The 23,307-nt window shown below is 49.5% G+C and overlaps 2 protein-coding genes across 3 annotated transcripts; both read left to right on the top strand.

Annotated features, from left to right (window-relative positions):
- The first annotated feature begins 99 nt into the window (after positions 1 to 99).
- On the top strand, positions 100 to 23,104 carry LOC125432217 (GPI-linked NAD(P)(+)--arginine ADP-ribosyltransferase 1-like). Of its 2 annotated transcripts, none has more exons than XM_048495675.1 (4): positions 100 to 198; positions 5,950 to 6,027; positions 8,187 to 8,910; positions 22,815 to 23,104. In XM_048495675.1, exons 2-4 carry the CDS (start codon positions 5,965 to 5,967, stop codon positions 22,913 to 22,915), a joined length of 888 nt encoding a protein of 295 aa, XP_048351632.1. In that variant the 5' UTR covers positions 100 to 198; positions 5,950 to 5,964; the 3' UTR covers positions 22,916 to 23,104. The 2 variants fall into 2 exon arrangements, with proteins under 2 accessions (XP_048351632.1, XP_048351630.1); XM_048495673.1 differs by lacking the exon at positions 22,815 to 23,104 and adding an exon at positions 10,001 to 10,669.
- LOC125430688 (erythroblast NAD(P)(+)--arginine ADP-ribosyltransferase-like) lies at positions 12,703 to 21,807 on the top strand. Its single transcript, XM_048492816.1, has 6 exons — positions 12,703 to 12,852; positions 12,988 to 13,099; positions 14,906 to 15,039; positions 16,106 to 16,183; positions 19,265 to 19,954; positions 21,697 to 21,807. Exons 1-6 carry the CDS (start codon positions 12,703 to 12,705, stop codon positions 21,805 to 21,807), a joined length of 1,275 nt encoding a protein of 424 aa, XP_048348773.1.
- Positions 23,105 to 23,307: the final 203 nt, after the last annotated feature.

Here is a 23,307-nt window from a genome sequence, read left to right as displayed (position 1 = left end):
GTGCAGATGTGTCAAGTATAAATAGCTCGTGAGTGAGCCGGGGGAGGGGGGAAGGGGGCTCTATAAAAAGCAGACCCACGGCTTTTCACCTGCCAATCCAACAGTGTCCCACAGCGGAGGAAAGGCTTTCGGAAGAGCGAAGGGGACCACAGAGCCACAAATATCCCTGGTCTCCAGTGGAGAGAGAGAGAGAGCCAGGTAAAAGGTACCACCTCTTTGAATCCCGGTTTTCTGGTTCTGCAACAGCACAAATTCCTTCAGATTGGGAGGGGGGGATAAAGATGTTGGCCTTTGTGGCTGGAGCTTCATAGCCCTGCTTGCTTACGGTTAATCATGTTTATGTTGGGGGATTTTCCTTTGCAAAGAGATATACTTAGTTACCAGAGTTAGGGGAATAATGAACCGCGATGCATGAGTTGCACAGTTATATTAAGTGTACTATCCAACTAAGTAAGTTGACATGCAGACAGAACATTGGAGAAAATACTAATGTACCCCGTTACAAACATTGGTACGTAGCTGCACACTTAACACTACATATTTCTTTATGCTTTTCTTAGTAGCAACAGACCAGAAAAAGAGAACGTTGATGTACTTTTTAACCACTCGGGACACGTGACCTGTTGCACGAAAGCAATGGAGATTTAACTGACCAATAGCTCATCAACAGCTCAACTCCTCACCAAGTGACATCAGCAAGTTGTTTACATACAAGCAACATTTAACTCCTTCAGGACTGGAGTGACATATACTTGTAACAGTTTAGAGCAGGGGTCTGCAACCTGCAGCTCTCCATAAGAACATAAGAACTAGCCTGCTGGATCAGACCAGAGTCCATCTAGTCCAGCTCTCTGCTACTCGCAGTGGTCCACCAGGTGCCTTTGGGAGCTCAACTGCAGGAGGTGAAACCAATGGCCTTCTGCTGCTGCTGCTGCTCCCGAACACCTGGTCTGCTAAGGCATTTGCAATCTGAGATCAAGGAGGATCAAGATTGGTAGCCATAGATCGACTTCTCCTCCATCAATCTGTCCAAGTCCTTTTTAAAGCTATCCATCACCACCTCCTGTGGCAGCATATTCCAAACACCAATCACACCTTGCGTGAAGAAGTGTTTCCTTTGATTAGTCCTAATTCTTCCCCCTAGCATTTTCAATGAATGCCCCCTGGTTCTAGTATTGTGGGAAAGAGAGATAAATATCTCTCTGTCCACATTTTCTACCCCATGCATAATTTTATAGACTTCAATCCTATCCCCCCTCAGACGTCTCCTCTCCAAACTAAAGAGCCCCAAACCCTGCAGCCTCTCCTCATAAGGAAGGTGCTCCAGTCCCTCAATCATCCTCGTTGCCCTTCTCTGCACTTTTTCTATCTCTTCGATATCCTTTTTGAGATGTGGCGACCAGAACTGAACACAGGACTCCAAGTGTGGTCGCACCACTGCTTTATATAAGGGCATGACAATCCTTGCAGTTTTATTATCAACTCCTTTCCTAATTATCCCCAGCATAGAGTTTGCCTTTTTCACAGCTGCCATGCATTGAGTTGACATTCCCATGGAACTATCGACTAAGACGCCCAAATCCCTTTCCTGGTCTGTGACTGATAGCACCAACCCCTGTAGCATGTGTGTGAAGTTTGGATTTTTTGCCCCTATGTGCATCACTTTGCATTTTGCTACATTGAACTGCATTTGCCATTTCTGAGCCCACTCACCTAATTTATCAAGGTCCGCAATTGCTGGCAGGGACTGATGGGATTTGTAGTTCATGAACATCTGGAGAGCCGCAGGTTGCAGACCCCTGGTTTAGAGGAAGGATATGACCCATCTGTTACTGACCCTCTGACCTGGCTAGCCCAGACTAGCTTGCTCTCCTCAGCTCTCACCTGCCAAGCAGGGTTGACCCTGCTTAGTACTTTGGGTGGGAGACCACCAAAGAAGTCCAGGATTACTACTTAGAGGCAGGAAAGAGAATTTGAGTGTCTTTCTCTGAAAAAAACCCTGTGGGGTTGCCAGGTTGACTGTGAAAAAATCCAAACTTCACATACACGCTACAGGGGTCAGTGCTATCAGTCACAGACCAGGAAAGGGATTTGGGCGTCTTAGTTGATAGTTCCATGGGAATGTCAACTCAATGCACGGCAGCTGTGAAAAAGGCAAACTCTATGCTGGGGATAATTAGGAAAGGAATTGATAATAAAACTGCAAGGATTGTCATGCCCTTATATAAAGCGGTGGTGCGACCGCACTTGGAGTCCTGTGTCCAGTTCTGGTCACCCAAAAGGATATCGAAGAGATAGAAAAAGTGCAGAGAAGGGCAACGAGGACGATCGAGGGACTGGAGCACCTTCCTTATCAGGAGAGGCTGCAGCGTTTGGGACTCTTTAGTTTGGAGAGGAGACGTCTGAGGGGGGATAGGATTGAAGTCTATAAAATTATGCATGGGGTAGAAAATGTGGACAGAGAGAAATTTTTCTCCCTTTCTCACAATACTAGAACCAGGGGGCATCCATTGAAAATGCTGGGGAGAAGAATTAGGACTAATAAAAGGAAACACTTCTTCACACAACGTGTGATTGGTGTTTGGAATATGCTGCCACAGGAGGTGGTGATGGCCACTAACCTGGATGGCTTTAAAAGGGGCTTGGACAGATTTATGGAGGAGAAGTCGATTTATGGCTACCAATCTTGATCCTTCTTGATCTGAGATTGCAAATACCTTAACAGACCAGGTGATCGGGAGCAACAGCCGCAGAAGGCCATTGCGTTCACATCCTACATGTGAGTTCCCAAAGGCACCTGGTGGGCCACTGCGAGTAGCAGAGAGCTGGACTAGATGGACTTTGGTCTGATCCAGCTGGCTTGTTCTTATGTTCTCATGTTCTTATTATTTGACAGCCCGTTCCCGCACTGCTGCAGAGAAGGCAACTAACCAGTGACTTGTTTCCAGTGACTGGTTTGATTTTTAGGCTGTTCATCCTATTGTCAAATGTGTGCTCATTTAGCAGAGCTTCAAGATACCCTGTTTCCCCAAATATGAGACTTCCCCTGAAAATAAGACGTAGTAGAGGTTTTGCTGAAGTGCGAAATATAAGGCACCCCCCGAAAGTAAGACGTGGCAAAGTTTTTGTTTGGAAGCATGCCCGACGAACAGAACACAGAAAAATAAGACATCCCCTGAAAATAAGACACAGCGCATCTTGGGAAGCAAAAATTAATATAAGACACTGTCTTATTTTCGGGGAAACACGGTAAACACGTCAGAGTCTCAGTTGCTATTATAAGAGAGAAAAACTTTACTGGCTATGATAATAGAAAAAGGTTACAAAAGATAAATGCTTTCTGTCAGTTGCATCCAGCCAGAGTCCTGCTAGCTGAGGCAGATGAAGACTTCGTTCTACACGTGGTCTCGCACCACCTACAGAACAGAACAAAGGAAACAAGTTAACTTGTCTATTAAATCTAATAAATAATAATAATAACTCGTAACTTCAGTCATACGGGGCTATCTGGCTCACTGGTAATGTCGGACCAGACTGGCCAATAGCTAATCAATTGACCTTCTCATTAGAAGAAGAAGAAGAAGAAGAAGAAGAAGAAGAAGAAGAAGAAGAAGAAGAAGAAGGAGGAGGAGGAGGAGGAGGAGGAGGAGGAGGAGGAGGAGGAGGAGGAGGAGAGTTTGGATTTATATCCCCCCTTTCTCTCCTGCAGGAGACTCAAAGGGTCTGACAATCTCCTTGCCCTTCCTCCCTCACAACAAACACCCTGTGAGGTAGGTGGGGCTGAGAGAGCTCCATAGAGCTGTGACTAGCCCAAGGTCACCCAGCTGGCGTGTGTGGGAGTGCACAGGCTAATCTGAATCCCCCAGATAAGCCTCCACAGCTCAGGCGGCAGAGCTGGGAATCAAACCCAGTTCCTCCAGATTAGATACACGAGCTCTTAACCTCCTACGCCACTGCAGCTCATTAGACAGTGACCTCAGCATCTACTTAACCTACAGTTAACTCTTTCCTGACTCGGTTGTGTGACAGACACTTGCCAAATCCCAACACGTCCCCAACAGGGTGGTCTGGGCTTAATCCGAAAACTTGCCTTGACCCCCAAGTTACTTTCAATGCAATGCTTAGCTGACTCAGAGAGCTGTAGACCAAGTTCTGGTCATCGGATTGGTGCTTGTCCTGCAAACCTTCCCTGCAGGGCTGCCTGCACTGACCCGATCCGCCCCCACCAATGCCATGAACCTCCCTTGTTTTTACTTAAATATAATTTTAAAAGGAAATGTTGTGACTGGAACTGACTGTACCTTGATCAGCTCATTTCTGTTTGGACCCGACCATGTCTCCTGGCCGGGATGTGGGGCCCCCTTTCTCTCCTCTTCCCCCTCCCTTTGAATGACTGTGGTTGTCCTTTCTCACGCTCGGTGCTTTCGTTTCTCAGGCAAGGCCTTATCAGCTCATTTAGGCACCTGGTGTTGTCGTTCCTGCAGTCGAGTGGAGTGGAGGTGGTTTGGACCCTGGGAGAGGCTGCATTGTCCCTGGATTGTGGGATTGTCGGGGTGCCATTGGAGGTGGGATCCAGCAGGTTCTCGCCAGTTCCTGAGAGTGGGTCACTAATCATTTGTGTGTGCCGAGAGGGGGCTACTCATTGGGTCCGCTTTTCCATTAGCAATCCCATTAGGTCCAAAAACCATAAAGTCCTGTTGTTTCCTATGTGGCTGGTTAGCGAAGGTAGAAAACGGGATCATTCTCCCCGTTGGGCTGTTTTAAAAACATGTTTTAGAAATATGGTCAAGTTCCTTGTTTAAGGAAAGTCTCCTTCTTTTGATTTCTAGAAACAAAATTAAGTATTTGAAAGTATTAAGTATTTGACAGGCAGTCAATTAGAGGAGAAGTAGTTGTCTCTGTTGGCAGCAGACGATAGGACTTGCTAGAATGAGTTTAAATGATGGACAGAAAGATACCAGCTGAAAATTAGGAACTTTTTTTTTTAAGTAAGAGTTTTTTACAGTAACAGATAAATTATTAATGCCCCGCCCCCGAAATGCCCGGCCACACCCCCGTCGTGCCCCGCCCAGCCCCATTGGTGCTACGCCACTGTTTGAATCCCACCACCATGGGAACCTGTTACTAAAATTTTTGGATCCCACCACTGGGTGCCATTTTTTCTTGGGGACTGGAAGCCAGGTGTGGTGTTGTGTCACGTGAGGTATAATGGAGGGCGCTTTGTTGCTTCTGATTTAATTCTGGCCCTAGAAGTCTCACTGCTGATTCCTGGAGCTGTTTCATAACAAAGAAATCATCCGAACACACAGAGTCTTGTTATTTGGACTGTCCGGGGCCGTACACTGGCCACCGAAATGGGTAATATTCACGATCGGTTTGGAGAAAGGGGGATTTCTTTTCTGGGTTGTGCACACCTGTGGCTGGGATCCTCAGAGGTGTACCACCCGGTGTCTCTCCGTGGCACAGTCCTTTTGTGCCTTTCGTTTCTTTTTTTTGCTTTTTTCAATTTTCAGTTTTTCAATTTTTAACCTTTAATGGCATATAAATTATTAGTAGGTTTCCATTTAAAAGAGAAAACCTTTAAAACATTTAAATACGGGGGTTTAAAATGCTTTCCAAGAATTTAGCCCCTGCCAAGGTGATCGATGGATTACAGTCACTTAGCAGAAAGCGAGTGGTCTGGGACTTGGAGTGCTCAAGTCTTGGAAGCAACAAAGGGTGAATTAAAACCATGCACAGGTTACTGTGAAGACAGCATTCAAGAAGGATATGAGTTTGCTTTTTGTTGTGGTGCAAAATTGGGCTGACTTTGAGCTGCAGCCCACCCCCTCCCCACCTGAATATCTCAGGTTCCCAGACCCCCCACCCCCCACCCCATGCCAGGACGGCAGAATCACAGAGGTGGCAAAGCAACGAGGAAATAAACAGCTCGTTTGGCTTTTTTTCCAGGAGCGGTCAGTGAAGATGCCGCCTCTCCAAAGGATCATGGTCCTGTATCTGGTGGGGATATTCCCAGGAGACCGTCTGGTAGGAAGCGCTTGTGGAGAGGGGCGGGGAAAGGCCTGGATCCTGACACCTGCAATTACCTCAAGCCCATCTTGACATAACAGGGGGAATCACACAAAGTTGTGCTTCCGCCAGGAAAGCAAGATCAAAGTGCTGAGAAACTTTGGCAAGGACGCTCGTCCTGGATCCTTGATATCTCACATGGTGGGACCCAGAAAAATAAAATACAGTTTCATTTGTATGTGGGAAGCAAAATCAGAAATGGATTTCATTATTTCTGACACCGCTATCAGGGGCATCCAAGGTCACTGACCAAATGCCCGGGGGGGGGGGGAGAGGAAAGTCTTTGCCAGGCGCCTAAACCCACCCAGGGTCGGCACCCAATGAACCCCTCCAAACCCCACATGAACATGATGAGAAATAAAAAGGTGTTCATACTATATACATCCTCACAACGTTTTCATAGATTTGGCTGTTTTTGTGATCGGAAAACACTGTGGCCTATAAATACGACACACTATAAATAAAAGTGTGTCTTAGAAAGTTCACACTGGGAAACTCCACAGCTTGAGGACCTTTCAAAGCAGCTGTTTTATCCAGGGGAACTGACCTCTGTCCAGAGGCAGGGGGGCAAAATGGAGCCCGTGCCAAAATGGCTCCCAGCCCTGCCCCCACGCCCCCGCTCGCAGCATCCCCTTCCCCCCACGTCCGGCACCCCCCATGCAGTTACGTTCAGTGGTGGGATCCAAACATTTTAGTAACAGGTTCCGATGGTGGTGGGATTCAAACTGTGGAGTAGCGCCAATGGGGCTGGGCGGGGCACGATGGGGGTGTGGCCGGGCATTCTGGGGGCGGGGCTGTGTCAAGGATGCAGCCGCTGCGCCAGTCCTTGGGCAGGAAACGAATGCATACGAATGCTGCCACGCACGCCGGTGCACCTCCTGCTAGACTGCTTCCAGTTCTGGGCGCTGCTGCTGAGAGGAGGGGCATAACTAAGGCAAAAATCACATGGCAAAATCACCCATTAGTAACCCCCTCTCGGCACATGCAAATAATTAGTAACCTACTCTCGGGAACCTGTGAGAACCTGCTGGATCCCACCTCTGGTTACGTTTGTTTTTCTCTCCTGCCCCTTAGTTCCACTCTCGTGCAGCCTGGTGAAAGGTCTCCTGGGAAGGGAAGTTCCCCCCAGGCTGCAGGAGAGAGAAACTAAGGTAAATGGGGGTGGGGGGCACTGTGGGGGTGCAGGGGAAGGGGGGGGCCCTCCAATGGCACGTGCCACGGCCTCCGTCACCTGGAGAACAGTTGAAATTGTGGGAGATCTCCAGGCGCTACCTGGAGGTTGGCATCCACACTATAAAACTGATTTAAGACAGCTCTTCAGTAAGATGGTGAGGTACATATTGTGTGAGAGAGAGAGCAGGTATCACACCGATCCGACCCTGGAGAGAGATGCCCTCGGGGGCTCCTTCCGCACATGCAGAATAATGCACTTTCAAACTGCTTTCAGTGCTCTTCATAGCTGTGCAGAACAGCAAACTCCACTTGCAAACAGTTGTGAAAGTGGTTTGAAAACGCATTATTTTGCGTGTGCGGAAGGGGGCAAGTGGATTGAAAGTGGATTGAAAGTGCATTATTTTGCATGTGCGGAAAGGATCAGGGAGTCCTTTGACAGGATATCCCGGCCGTATTGAAAACCCAGGTCTCAGTGTTCCACGTGCCAGAAAACTTCATTTTTAAAGGTCTCTGGTGCCCGGGGTTGCCAGCCTCCATGTGGGCCCTAGAGTTCTCCTGGGATTAGGATGGATCTCCCGATGGCAGAGATCAGCTCTCCCAGAGAAAAGGCTGCTTTGGGCGTGGACTGTATACTTTCCTGAGCTCCCTCCCCAAACCTTGCCTTCCACCGGCACCACCCCCCAAACCGCCAGGAATTTTCCAGCATGGAGTTGGGACCCCCAGTGGGAGTTGTAGATGGGGCTTCCTGGGCCCCCTCCCCAAATCTCCAGGAATTTTCCAGCATGGAGTTGGGACCCCCAGTGGGAGTTCTAGGCAGGGCTTCCTGGCCATGACTGGTGGGGACCTTGGAAGCCGATGATGGGTCTGGAGGGCTGTAGGATTACGCAACTGTTGTTGGGAGCCTCCCCAGCCATGATGCACCCACGGGCTTCTCTCTGTTTCAGATGTCCAGTTTCCACCTCCAAAGGAGAGACCTCTCGTCCGTCACGGAGTTGCAACTTAACATGGCCCCAAACTCTTTTGACGACCAATACAAGGGCTGTGAAGATGCGATGGCGGCCGAGCTGGAGGAGCTGAACCGCACTGAGTTTGCTAACAACTCGGTCTATGCCGAGGCGTGGCAAAAGGCGGAAAGGAAAATCTCACTCTCGCCTCCTGCAGGCCTCAAGCGAGAGTACGCCATCGCCATCGCAGCCTACACCATCGAAGGACCCCTCTACCGGGATTTCAATGCAGCAGTAAGGGAAGCCGGGCAAAACACAGACTATTACCTCAACGATTTCCACTTCAAGACCTTCCATTTTCTTCTGACCAGAGCCATTCAGGATCTGGGGGCCAAGGCTGCCCCCAAGTGCTACAAGGTGCACCGTGGGGTCAAAAAGATCCGTTTTGTCCCAGGAGGTAATAAGATGATCCGTTTTGGACACTTCACTTCCTCCTCGCTGAAGAGAGAGGTTGCTCTGCAGTTTGGGGAGGACACTTTCTTCAACATTACGACCTGCCGCGGTGTCAGCATCAAGGATTTCTCCTTCTCCCCTGAACAGGACGAAGTGTTGATCCCACCCTATGAAAAGTTTGAGGTCGCAGGCCCCCAGAAACCAGGGACAACCACCATCGACCTTCTCACCCTGGGAGAGTCCAGCACCTACAACTGTGCTTTTGTAAAAGGTAATACCTAGGGATGCAGAGGTCTATAGTGAAGTAGGAAGTCCCCCAACTATACTCAGGTGGGGTTGCCCACCTCCAGGTAGTTAGCAATCCACGGAAGCACCTGTATGGCTAATGGTGCTGTCGAACTCCATCGCCCGATCATACCATTAGCCATACAGGTGCCTGCTTGTGTAACCTCTGTCTGTGGGTTCTGTGGGGCAGAACTTGGAATGAGTTTGCAACAACAAATTTTAAAAACAAAATGTTTTACTTTCTTAACATATAACATCAACATTTAACATCACACTTCAAGGTCCTGTTCAGGTTTGCATTTTCAAGTCCTTCTAGTTACAGTCTACTGATACTGCCAAGTCCAGTTCTTCTTTGCAAGTGTGTTGGCTCCAGAAGACTCCAAGGGCTTGATGAACAGGATTCAACATGATGAAGGTTTCCAGGAGAACTCTCACCCATCACAACCACAAAAAGAAAACCCTGAAACAATAAACTCCAACATTTACAACATAGCAAAAATAAAAACTACCTTCCCAGTAGTTCCCAACAACATTGCAGTTTCCTTAACAAGGTGTTAAGGGCTGATACAAACCAAGGTCCGAGTCTGGTAGCCTCGTCTCCTCCAAACTACATGAGCTCTGCAGCCTCCTGCTGCTTTGAGTCTCCACCCCTTACTGGGTCAACCCATTCTGAGCATGGGGGTTACACTTGGATTGCTAATCTTTGAGCAACCTACCGCACTTTCATGATGGTTGAGTTTCCAGGGGGCAGTGGGAGATGTCCCTGAATTACGACTCCTCTCCAGACTCTCGCCAGGCAGATCTGTCTATCCCCTTCTGTCACCGTCTTCCCCCACTTGGTAAAGATGCATCCCCTCCAAACACATAATTCCTGCACAGACCCTCCTTCCTGGGTACGTGCAGACATTTCATTTAACCTGTTTTGATGCTCTGCGTTTCAAACGTTCATTCTAATGTTTTGGTGGGTTTGCCCCCGTTTGGGGACCCTGAGCTGGGTTGAGAGGAGGGCACATCGGAAGGTTTTAAAGAAAGAAATAACCATTATCTCAAAAGCTTCTCTTCGTTTCACTTGGCAGGCGGAAGCGCGAGCCAGCTGTCTCCCAGCCTGGAGGCACCTTTCCTTCTCTGGGGGTTCCTGCTCTTTGCTGAAGGTCTTGGGTCGCCCGGACTCCTCTGACCCGGCACCCCGTCTTTGTCTCTGGACAGTGGGCAGAAGCCGATACTGGAGAAAAAGGAACGAAAACTTGGAATTGGAGGAAACTCCAGCTTCTGTCTTCGGAGCTACCCTCAGCACCACCCCCTCCAAATAAGGCTCCTTCCAACCCAAGCCTGCAGCTTCATTGCTTTACTGCTATTTTTGTAACGATGCATTTGCTTTAGCGGTATTAATTTGAGTGGTGATGCTGTTGCAATGTCCTCAGGGTAGGTGGATGCAGGTGTGTGATGGGATTCACATCTAGCCTCTCCGTACCAACTCCTCCTTTTCACCTGTATGCTGAGAACTTGCACTTGAAAGATTCCTGCTGCAATTGACACCGCTTGGCACACATCCCTCATACGCTGATACGCTCTGCACCGTGCCTCTGTGCCAGCTAGTCATTTCCAAATTTAATGCAATTAGGCAGCGCAATGATAATGCAATAGGACTCATTAGAAAACAATGCAAAAAAATGAGAAAAAACGTCAAGGGCATGACGTATCATAATGACAATAAAAGTGAGATGATGAATGCAATTAACATTCCAATAGGCTACAATCCTATTCCCTCATAAAAGTGTTCTTCTGAGCTTTCTGTTCTACTACAGACCAGAAGAACGTAAGAGAAGCCTTGCAGAATCAGACCAGCGAGGGTCCATCTAGACCAGCATCCCATTTCACACACGGGCCAGCCAGTTTCTCTGGAGGTCCAACAACACAGCATAGAGCCAAGGCCTTCATGAGAACCTCAGAAGAACCCTGCTGGATCAGACCAGCGAGGGTCCATCAAGACCAGCATCCCATTTCACACACGGGCCAACCAGTTTCTCTGGAGGTCCAACAACAGAGCATAGAGCCAAGGCCTTCATGAGAACCTCAGAAGAACCCTGCTGGATCAGACCAGAGAGGGCCTATCTAGTCCAGCACCCCGTCATGCACGGCGGACAGCCAGTTCCTCTGGAGAGCCAACAATGTTGGCAGAGTGAATTAGTAACAGGAAAGGTGCATAATCTGATTCAAGTGTAGGTAAATGTTTACTAAGGAACTACATACTTGATAGTCAAGATTACAGACAGTCTTCTGACTACCTCACTAGCTGAGAGCAAAGAGAGAGGGAGAGAGAGGGTGTTAGGCTTCTGAGAAGAAGCAGAACATGGAGACAGGGCAAAAATGGAAGGAAGGTCCAGTCCTCACTGCCCTATATAACTGCCCCCTTGTTTATGCCTAATAAAGGTTTTATGTATGTAACTGCCCCCTTGCTACCCCCTGCAGCATCTTCTTCCCATCAGTGTACACCAGACATTGCCTGTTCCAACAAACAACAGGTCACAGAGGTCATGGTCTTCCCCTGATAGGAACCTCTGAAAAGCCCTGCTGGATCACACCAGTGAAGATTACTTGATCCAACATCGCAATATATTACAGCAGCCAACCGGTTACCCTTCAGCAGGTCTAATGAGGGGCGGAGACCCGCGACCACACGAAGAGTCCCACTGGATCAGTGGTTCACGTGGTCTCGCATCCCGTCTCCCACCGTGGCCAACCAGTTCCTCTGCAGGGCCAACAGCCGCATCTCAAACTGGCCTGCGTGGGTGTGGAAAAGGTGCTCCTGCACATGAGGAATACAAGGGGCGGGGGGGGGGGTTGCTTTCAAACTTCCTTGGTGTGAACTGAATAAATCTTACTTTTGTATTCAAAAACAATGCCTGGCTCTCTCTGGCCGATTACGCATGGCGACGTTCCTACAACTTCAAAGAAAATTGGCCGGGGAATCTCTGGGCCTTTCCCCACTTACCTTAAGCCCCGCGCTACTTGAGGAGAGTAGAGGTGGGTCCCCTGGCACTCCCCACAAGAGGGGCGGCGACAGTGCAGCCGCCCCGACGCTGCCGCTATCGCGCCCCCTCGGCGCGCGGCATCCCTGGCACTCTTGCAAAGGGCGCCTTTTGATGACCTGTGCAGAGCGCGGGGTCGTGGGGACGCCCGGGCGCGCACCAGGGATGCCACACGCTGCTCTCAGCGCGCAGCATAGGGGTTATAGGGGAGAGTGGGGAAACGCCCTCTGTTTCGGGGCATGTTCGCTGTTAGTACCCATCGCCCTGTTTGCAGTGGGGCAGGCATTACTCCTCAGCTGGCTTTTTGTTGGCGTCCAGGGGAGGGGATATTTTTCTATCTCACACGCATGCTTTAATTTTTAATATAATCTTTAATTTTTATATTCAATGTTATCAGTAGACCAATATATCAATTTGTCAACAGATCAATATATTTGGGTGCTGTGTGGTTTCCGGGCTGTATGGCCATGTTCTAGCAGCATTCTCTCCTGACGTTTCGCCTGCATCTGTGGCTGGCATCTTCAGAGGATCTGAAGGATTGCTGCTAGAACACGGCCATACAGCCCGGAAACCACACAGCACCCAAGTGATTCCGGCCGTGAAAGCCTTTGACAATACAGATCAATATATTATTATACAAAATGAACTATTAAAGAAAAGTCTTGAATCATTACACTGATTGTCTTTTATGGTGGGAAATGAAGGGGGAGTAATGGCGGTGTGAAAAGCACAAACCGCAAAAGAACAGCATGAACTACCGATTGCTCAGCTCCTCAGACTCACAATCGTCTGTCTCCCAGTGTGCTGTACATCCAAGCATCGTGACCATCAAGTTGGGCTTTTCCCAGTGTGATCTAGAATCACCGAGTGTAGAAAACTACGCAGCTGGAGATGTCCTAGTCTGTCTATCAAATGCAGGGGCAAATCGGGTGTTTAGACTGATCGACTAGTCTTTGTACTTCTACATTTTTTAGTGTTAGCATCGATTTATCCATTTATTGATATGGTTATTTAATTTTTCTTTTAATCTAAAGATCTACAGATATGCAGGAGCGGGGAGAACACAAGCAACAGGAATGATACAGCAGGACAAGAAGTGGGAAGGAGTTGCCAGCAGAGAAGCGGATGAAGGGAAGCAGCATAAGTGTGGGACCTATCCTGTGGACTTCCACAGGGCACAATCCTGCATGTGAGCTCCCAAAGGCACCTGGTGGGCCACTGCGAGTAGCAGAGAGCTGGACTAGATGGACTCTGGTCTGATCCAGCTGGCTCCTTCTTATGTTCTTATGTTCTTATGTTCTTATGAACATAATAATTGGAATATAATAATTGAAGGGTATAACCTATTTCAGAGAAACAGATCAAATAGGAAAGGAGGAGAAGTAGTAATAATAGTATACATAAAAGATTATTACAGCTGTGACCAGGTCCATGACTTAAATCCTGCAAGCCAGGTTGAGAGCATTTGGGTAAAAATTAAGTGGGAGAGAAACTGCACTGATCTCATTGGGGGGGGATCTATTATAGCCCCCCCCCCCAGGCCAGCCTGAAGAGATGGATGATGCATTCTTAGAACAGATGACCAAACTCTCCAAATGTGAGTACCACCAAACAAAGCTAGATTTCCCAGGTTACCGCATCTCATGAGAGGGTGTGAAGATGGACCAAGCCAAAGTGCAGGACATGCTAGTGTAACCTCTATCTGTGGGTTCTGTGGGGCAGAACTTGGAATGAGTTTGCAACAACAATTATAAAAACAAAATGGTTTACTTTCTTAACATATAACATAAAACATCAACATTTAACATCACATTTCGAGGTCCTGTTCAGGTTGCATTTTCAAGTCCTTCTATTTACAGCCTACTGATACTGCCAAGTCCGATTCTTCTTTGCAAGTGGGTTGGCTCCTGAAGACTCCAAGGGCTTGGTGAACAGGATTCAACATGGTGAAGGTTTCCAGGAGAACTCTCACCCATTACAACCACAAAAAGAACCCCTGAAACAATAAACTCCAACATTTACAACATAGCAAAAATAAACAACTACCTTCCCAGTAGTTCCCAACAATATTGCAGTTTACCTTAACAAGGTGTTAAGGGCTTATACAAATCAGGGTCCGAGTTTGGTAGCCTTGTCTCCTCCAAACTACATGAGCTCTGCAGCCTCCTGCTGCTTTGAGTCTCCACCCCTTTCTGGGTCAACCCATTCTGAGCATGGGGGTTACACTAGCATGGGAACCTCCCCACACCCGCCGACAACGACAATCCTTCCTTGGGTTTGCCAACTTTTACAGGGACCTCATTGACAATTTTGCTCAGTTGGCTCTACCTCTGACAGATCTCCTACATACAAAAGGAAAAGGTCCGCGGAGGGAAGCCTGGAGCGCCTCTGAACTGGCGTGAACGTTGTCAATGGGCATTCGACCGCCTTAAGCAGGCATTCAGGGATGCCAGCCCAGCCCAAACCATTCATAATTCGTGTAGATGCCTCAGGTGTGGCCATGGGTGCCGCTGTCCTCCAGGAAGGGGAGAACCCTGCCCAGGGAGAATATCTGAATTATCCTGACACAAATCTGCTTGGTTTTCATACTGTCTGCCACAGGATTCATGAGGAGTGGCACCAAAAGGGAAGCGTAGCCCATGAGGACATGCACAAGAAGAGGGGAGCTCCTCCCAAACCTGTGGACCACAGACGATCACGGGAATATAGAACAGGAAGATTGCACAAGTCCAGGGAGCGCATGACTTCACAAGCCGTCTCCTCATGGGAAAGGCTGCATCAGCAAGAACCACTGTTGGAATGGTGACCCCTTCATAAGAACATGAGAACATTTTTGTTTGGACCTGGCCATGTCTCCTGGCCAGGATGTGGGGTCCCCTTTCTCTCCTCTTCCTCCTCCCTTTGAATGACTGTGGTTATACTTTCTCACGCTCTGTGCTTTCGTTTCCCAAGCAAGGCTTATCAGCTCATTTAGGCACCTGGTGTTGTCGTTCCTGCAGTCGTGTGGAGGTGGTTTGGACCCCAACGGAGGCTGCATCTTCTCTGTACTGTGGGACCGGTGGATTGCCATTCCTCCCTGGAAACTGGTAGGCAGGGGTGGAGTCAGAGGTGGGATCCAGCAGGTTCTCACCAGTTCCCGAGAGTGGGTTACTAATTATTTGTGTGTGCCGAGAGGGGGTTACTAATTGGGTCTGCTTTCCCGCCTCCACGCCCTCGCCTCCCCGAGAGGCATCCTGCCTTTGAACGTGAAGGTTCCATATAGCAATTGCGACTAATAATGTAACTCCCTGAACTGGGTTCATCCCTTTCAGGTACTGCAATTCATTGATTCTCAGCCTTTCGTACCTTTTATCTTCCCAGTCTCTATCAAAGAACCTGGGTGTTTCACCATTGCTGTGTTCAGGTTTGTGAGTTGGGGCATTTTCTATAATGTGACAATGATTTAGAAATGACCTGGTGCAAAAAAAAATTTGGGGTCATGGTGGGGTGGCTGCCCATGGGGAGGGGGCATCCAACTCAGGTTTTGCCCAGGGCTCAGGTTTGCCTAGGTACGCCTCTGCCCCCTTTGCTGAGAGGGGGCTGGCGAGGGAACCTGTTACTAAAATTTTGGATCCCACCACTGGTGGAGTGACATGACATGGGGGACAATGTGGGGTGTAACGGAGGGCGCTTTGCTTTAATTCTGGCCGTAGAAGTCTCACTGCTTATTCCTGATGCGGTTTCATAATAAAGAAGTCATCTGAACGCAGAATTTCTCTATTGAACAGTCCCGGGGGGGGCGGGGGGGACGGGCGGATGCACTGGCTACCAAAATGGGTAATATTCATGGTTAGTTGTATCATTTGGATTTGGAGAAAGGGAGATTTATTTTCTGGCTGTTGTGGGTTTTCCACACCTGTGGCTGGGATCTGTAGAGGTATACCACCCTGAGATGTGTGTCTCTCCGTGGCACAGTCCTTTTGTGCCTTTAGTTTCTTTTTTGCTTTTTGTTGTGGTGCAAAATTGGGCTGACTTTGAGCTACAGCCCACCCCCTCCCCACCTGAATATCTCAGGTTCCCAGACACCCCCCCCCCGCCCCCCTGCCATGACGGCAGAATCACAGAGGTGGCAAAGCAATGTGGAAATAAACAGCCGGTTTGGCTTTTTTTCAGGAGCGGACAGTGAAGATGCCGCCTCTCCAAAGGATCGTGGTCCTGTATCTGGTGGGGATATTCCCAGGAGACCGTCTGGTAGGAAGCGCGTGTGGAGAGGGGCAGGGGGGAAAGGCCTGGATCCTGACATCTGCAATTACCTCAAGCGCATCTTTACATAACTGGGGGAACCACAGACATGAGCTGCCAGAGGGGAGTACATTTCCCAGGAAAGCAAGACGAGAGTGCTGAGAAACTTTGACAGGGATGCCTATCCTGGACCCCTGACATCTCCCGTGATGGGACCCAGGTCTCTGGAGGGTGGTTGGGACAGTCTAAGCAGAACCTCCAAGTTCAGGGGTAGTGCACTGTTTGATACCAGCTTCTGGAGAGCAAATAGGGAACTCGGGGCCAATCTGCATCACACCTCTCTCGTTGACTCCCAGGAAACCTCCAACCGGCCGCACTTGAAAATAAAGCGTTTAGTCGGATTCAGCAGAGCTCTTCTTGTGCCTCCTTTTGAGAAGTAGCCATTGAAGGGCCCTCTCCAAACGCATGTCCTGCACCATGAGAGCGAAAACAGAGGTTCAAATTCCATCTCTGCCTTGAAACTCTCTCTTAAGTGTCTCTCTCCTAGTCCGGTCTACAGCACAGGGTTATTGTGAGAGGAAAATAGGAAGGGCAGAAGGCTGACATGGGGCTTTTTGGCCGGCTGGATTCGTTCTTGATTTTCTTGGCAGTCAGTTCCGCTGCACGTCTGCCCTTCCTCTTCATATCTGCAGCTGTAGAGTCATTCTCTTTTCTTCGGACCGTGCCTTAAATGATCATGGTTTTCTAGGGAGGGTACTGGCATCACACTCACTCTGCCCCCCCCCCGCCCCATCTTTCCTCTTATACGTATATATGAATATCAGGGCTGCAGGGGCATAAAGAGGCAAACTGGAGCCCTGGGCAAAACCTGAGTTGGATGCCCCCCACCCCAAGGCGGCCACTCCACCACAACCAAAACAATTTTTGCACCAGGACATTGGTGCGTGCAGGGGGTGCATTTTTAGACATATCAGCACCAAAATTTCAGTGTATCATCAGGAGACTGTCCTTATGCGACCCCCCAAGTTTGGTGAGGTTTGGTTCAAGGAGTCCAAAGTTATGGACTCCCAAAGGGGGTGCCCCATCCCCCATTGTCTCCAATGGGAGCTAATCCCCAAATTGCGTGCCCTATGCAGCCCTTTGTCTGGAGTTAGGTCAAAACTCCTTGGAATCAGCCGCTTGGCTGAGGGGCTGGCTGCGTTTTTTTTAAAAAAGACATTGTTATATTGATATACTGTTGTAATGATAGCTGTAGCAGGTTCTCTGAACCTCAGATTTTATCTTTAAAAACTAAGGCTGCAGCTACTTAAAGGAAAAGGCATATCTCTGTGCCGGAAGGAGGTAAAGACATACTTTTACAAAACAAAAGTTGGGAATTCAGAGACTCCCCACCCCACCCCCCAACCAGCAGCAACGGGGGGGGGGCACCCAGGGGACTGACCAGATGCCCGGGTGTAGAGGAAAGTCTTTGCCAGCCCCCTAAAACCACACAGGGTCAGCACCCAATTAACCCCTCCAAACGCCACATGTACATGATGAGAAACCCCATGCACAAAACAGTGTTCAAACAATACACATTTTTATCCATTCAGTTGCGTGCAGATGGTGAGACCCTTCCCCGGCAAATAAACACACCAAACCAGAGTTTGGAAATGGATTGGACCACAGCCCAATTTATTAACTGGTAAACAAGATTGAACACACAAGAAGCTGGGCAGACAAACAGATCGCAACATCATGCTGTGCCCAATCTCCATTCGGGCATTGCGCACGAAGCTGGGAGCCCCAGGGGTGAATAGCCCCGGCTTCAACCCTTCCTGCTGGGGTGTCAGGCACCAGCTAAGCCTACCAGCTTGCTTACCAGCCCGCCCCACCCCCCGGCCCTTTTCCAAGGGCACAACCATGGAGAAGACCGGCCGCCTGGCTCGGCTTCTCCCCCCAGATGTTGCGATTCCCGTTGCCAACCCGCCGGGCTGCGACAAATACAATTATGCAGTAAATATTATAACAATTCGACTATTAACCATTGAACTAAGGGAGGGTGGGTGGGTCACGCCGCTCTTGAGCCTCGGCAAGCCAAGAAGGCCGAGGCTCGGGGTGTGGCACTTTTATGTGCTTGCTCCTCCCACCTTTCCTGCCCTGGCCAATCATTGCAGCTCCCTGCAATTTGGCGCCTTTGAGCTGCAAGCTCCCTTTTCTTTGCCCTTTTTGCTCACCCCTGCCTCATTGGCTGCCACCGTTGAATCGGTGGCTGCTATTTGTTTTTATGATCAGAAAACACCATGGCCCATAAATATAGCGCACTACAAATAAGAGTCTGTCTTAGAAAGTCCAGGTTGGGCATTTGGGGACAGGAGAGACCGCAGCCAGAAAGTGAGGCTCTACATCAGAGGCCGCCTGCCACAGGACCCGTTCTTTTCCAGAGGAACTGACCTCTGTCCCCTGCAGAACAGGTGAAATTGCAGGAGATCTCCAGGCACCACCTGGAGGTTGGCACCCCAATCCCACACCATAAAACTGTTTTTAAACCAGCCCTTTAGCAAGATGGTGAGGAATATAATGTGTGTGAGAGAGAGCAGGTATCACACCAATCCTGCCCTGGAGAGAGATGCCCTCAAGGAGTCCTATAACACAATATCCCAGCCGTATTGAAAACCCAGGTCTCAGGCACAGAGTTCCACAGGCCAGGAAATTGCATTTTAAAAAATCTCTGGCGCCCGGGGTTGCCAGCCTCCAGGTGGGGCCTGGAGTTCTCCTGGGATCACCATGGATCATTTGATGACAGATCCCCAGACAAAATGGCAGCTTTGGAGGGTGGTCTGTGTACCCCTCTGAGCTCCCTTCCCTCCCCAAACCCTGCCTTCCACTGGTGCCATCCCCCAAATCTCCAGGAATGCTCCAGCGGGGAGTTGGGACCCCCAGTGGGAGTTATAGACAGGGCTTCCTGGCCATGACTGGTGGGGCCTTTGGAAGCCGGTGATGGGTTTGGGGCAGGGCTGTAGGATTACGCTGTAGGATTACGCAACTGTTGCCCACCTTGTTGGGAGCCTCCCCAGCCATGATGCACCCGTGTGCTCCTCTCTGTTTCAGACATATAGTTGGCCCCAGTTGTCACTTGACATGGCCCCGACCTCTTTTGACGACCAATACAAGGGCTGTGAAGATAAAATGGCAGCCAATCTAAAGGAACTGAACCGCACTGAGTTCGATAACAACCGGATCTTTGCCAAGGCATGGCAACTGGCGGAAAGGGAAATCTCACTCTCGCCTCCTGCAGGCCTCAAGCAAGAGTACGCCATCGCCCTCGCAGCCTACACCATCCAACAGCCAAACCTCTACGAGGTTTTCAATAAAGCTGTAACGGAAGCCGGGAAAAACACAGACTATTACCTCAACAGTTTCCACTTCAAGACCTTCCATTTTCTTCTGACCAGAGCCATTCAGGTTCTGGGGGCCAAGGCTGCCCCCAAGTGCTACAGCGTGTACCGTGGGGTCAAAAAGTTTCTTGTCCCAGGAGGTAGTAAGATGATCCGTTTTGGACACTTCACTTCCTCCTCGCTGAAGAGAGAGGTTGCGCTGCAGTTTGGGGAGGACACCTTCTTCACCATTGAGACCTGCCGCGGTGTCAGCATCAAGGCAATCTCTTTCTACCCTGAAGAGGACGAAGTGCTGATCCCACCCTATGAAAAGTTTGAGGTCATAAAATTCACCAAGACACCAAATACAAACTTCATCCACCTTCGCTCCCTGGGAGAGTCCACCACTTACAACTGTGTTTTTGTAAAAGGTAATATCTGGGGATCCCGAGGTCTATAGTGAAGCAGGAAGCCCCGCAACTGTACTCAGGTGGGGCTGCCCACCTCCAAGTAGTTAGCAATCCAAGCAAGCACCTATATGGCTGGTGGTGCTGTCGTACGCCATCCCCCTCTCGTACCATTAGCCATACAGGTGCTTGCTTGGATTGCTGATCTTTGAACAACCTGCCCCCTTTCATGACGGTTGAGTCACCAGGGGGCAGCGGGAGATCTCCCGGAATTACGACTCCTCTCCAGACTCCAGAGCAGTGGTGGGATCCAAAAATTTTAGTAACGGGTTCCCATGGTGGTGGGATTCAAACAGTGGCGTAGCGCCAATGGGGCTGGGCGGGGCATGACAGGGGCGTGGCCGGGCATTCCGTGGGCGGGGCATTAACACTTTCTCTGTTACTGTAAAAAACTCTTACTGTAAAAAAAAGTTCCTAATTTCCAGCTGGTCTCTTTCTGTCCGTAATTTAAACTCATCATAGCAAGTCCCATCGTCTGCTGCCAACAGAAACCACTACTTCTCCTCCAATTGACTGCCTGTCAAAAACTTAATACTTTCAAATACTTCATTTTGTTTCTAGAAATCAAAAGAAGGAGACTTTCCTCAAACAAGGAACTTTACCATATTTCTAAAACGTGTTTTTAAAACAGCCCAACAGGGAGAATTATCCCGTTTTCTACCTTCGCTAACCAGCCACATAGGAAACAACAGGACTTCATGATTTTTGGACCTAATGGAATTTCTAACGGAAAAGCAGACCCAATTGGTAACCCCCTCTCGGCACACACAAATAATTAGTAACCCACTCTCGGGAACTGGTGAGAACCTGCTGGATCCCACCTCTGCTCCAGGGATCAGTTTTTCTGGAGAAAATGGCTGCTTTGAAAGGTGAACTTTGTGGCGTTATATCTTGGTGGACTCAAACTGCGGGAAAAGAGATCCCACCTAAACATTAGGAAGAACCTCCTGACAGTCAGGGGCTGTTCAAAAGTGGGATCCGCTGCCTCGGAGGATGGTGGAGTCTCCTTCTTTGGAGGTGCTCTGATCGTGTGTTCCTGCATGGCAGGGGGTTGGACCGGATGGCCCTTGAGGTCTCTTCCAACTCTACAATTCTGTGATTCCCTCCTCTCCCCAAACCCCAGACTCCCTGGGCTCCACCTCAAAATCTCTCGATTGTTACAAGGCCCAATAACTGGGGCAACTTCTTGATATTGGCCCCTTCCGCACATGCAAAATAATGCGTTTTCAAACCACTTTCACAACTGTTTGCAAGTGGATTTTGCTATTCCGCACAGCTTCAAAGAGCACTGAAAGCAGTTTGAAAGTGCATTATTCTGCATGTGCGGAATGAGCCATTGTTTGTTGTTTGTGCCACTCACAGAAAAGGGTCACTCCCTTCCTGGGGGTCTGCTTCTTAAAGGAACCTAACTTTTATTTGTTGTTTATTTACTTGCTTTGTTTACTTGATTTATACCCCACCTTATTCCCCCGTGGGGACCCAACGTGGCTTACACTGTCCCCCTCCCTTCCATTTTACCTTCTCAGCAGCCCTGTGAGGTGGGTGAGGCTGAGAGAGTGTGATTAGTCCAAGGTCACACAGCAAGCTTCCAGGTCAGAGTGGAGATTCGGACCTGGGTCTCCTAAAACCTAGTCTGACACTGTAGCCACTACACCACACTGTCTCTCCACCTGGCTCTTCCTCCTCTGTGAAACTGAAGGGATTCCCGGTTCCACCTCTTGGGCTGCACCCCAATTCCCGGCAACTTCCCCCGTATTTTGGACCTCAGATGTTCCACCTGGATCTGAAGCAGTCTCAGTGGCTCTGCTAAGCCCGTCCTTCCCAGCCTCTGCCAGCTATAATCTCAAAAGAGGGGAGGGGCCGCGAATGAAGGGCTCACTTCTGACTATTTCTCTTTTGCCGCTTGCAGAAAGAAGGTGCAATTTCAGGACAGGGAAGGGAGCTGTCAGGGAAGGGAAGGCAGCGTGGCATAGCACCTTTGGCACTCCAGATGTTATGGACTACAATTCCATCAGCCCCTTCCAGCATGGCCAATTGGCCATGCTGGCAGGGGCTGATGGGAATTGCAGTCCATAACATCTGGAGTGCCAAAGGTTCGCCACCACTGGATAGCCTGACCCCATCTGATTTTGGAAGCTAAGCAGGGCTGTTACTTGGAAGGGAGACCTCCAGGAAAGAGTCTGCAGAGGAAGGCAACGGCCACCCCCCTCCCGCCACTTCTCACTGGTCTTGAATGCCCCTTGCTGGGGTTGTGATATCTCAGCTGTGGAGCAGCAGTGGCGTAGGAGGTTAAGAGCTCGTGTATCTAATCTGGAGGAACCGGGTTTGAGTCCCCGCTCTGCCGCCTGAGCTGTGGAGGCTTCTCTGGGGGATTCAGATTAGCCTGGGCACTCCCACACACGCCAGCTGGGTGACCTTGGGCTAGTCACAGCTCTTCGGAGCTCTCTCAGCCCCACCTACCTCACAGGGTGTTTGTTGTGAGGGGGGAAGGGCAAGGAGATTGTCAGCCCCTTTGAGTCTCCTGCAGGAGAGAAAGGGGGGATATAAATCCAAACTCTTCTTCTTCTTCTTCAGCTGCAACTTGAGGCACATACTACATAAGTTCCTGTTCTGTTCCCCAAGCAAACTAAAATCAGGCGCCTTGCACTTGCCCAGAACAGAGTGTCAGACCCACAGACAAATAAGCAACAGTTCAATGTTTTGGTGGGTTTGCCCCCTTTGGGAACCCTGAGCTGGGTTGAGAGGAGGGCGCATCGGAAGGTTTTAAAGAAAGAAATAACCATGATCTCAAAAGCTTCTCTTCATTTTATTTGACAGGTGGAAGCGGGAGCCATCTGTCCACCAACCTGGAGGCGCCTTTCCTTCTCTGGGGGTTCCTGCTCTTTGCTGGAGGCCTTGGGGCGCCCGGACTCCTCTGACCCGGCACCCCGTCTCTGTCTCTGGGCAGTGGGCAGAAGCCGATACTGGAGAAAAGGGAACGATAACGTGGAATTGGAAGAAACTCCAGCTTCTGTTTTAGGAGCCACACCCAGCGCCCCCTGCAAACAAGACTTCTTCCAACCCAAGCCTGCAGCTTCGTTGCTTTACTGCTATTTTTGTAATGTTGCATTTGCTTTAGCAGTAGTGATTTGAGTGGTGATGCTGTTGCAATGTCCTCATTTCCAAATATAATATGATCAGGCAGCATGATAATAATGCAATAGGACCAGAGGGGGGATCCAGCAGGTTCTCACAGGTTCCCGAGAGTCGGTTACTAATTATTTGTGTGTGCCGAGAGGGGGTTACTAATGGGTGATTTTGCCACGTGGTT

The sequence above is a fragment of the Sphaerodactylus townsendi genome, linkage group LG04 (genome assembly GCF_021028975.2).
Source record: "Sphaerodactylus townsendi isolate TG3544 linkage group LG04, MPM_Stown_v2.3, whole genome shotgun sequence".
Classification (NCBI taxonomy): Eukaryota; Metazoa; Chordata; class Lepidosauria; order Squamata; family Sphaerodactylidae; genus Sphaerodactylus; species Sphaerodactylus townsendi.
Note: the sequence above shows the minus strand (reverse complement) of the source record. Positions and strands in the feature narration are given on the sequence as shown.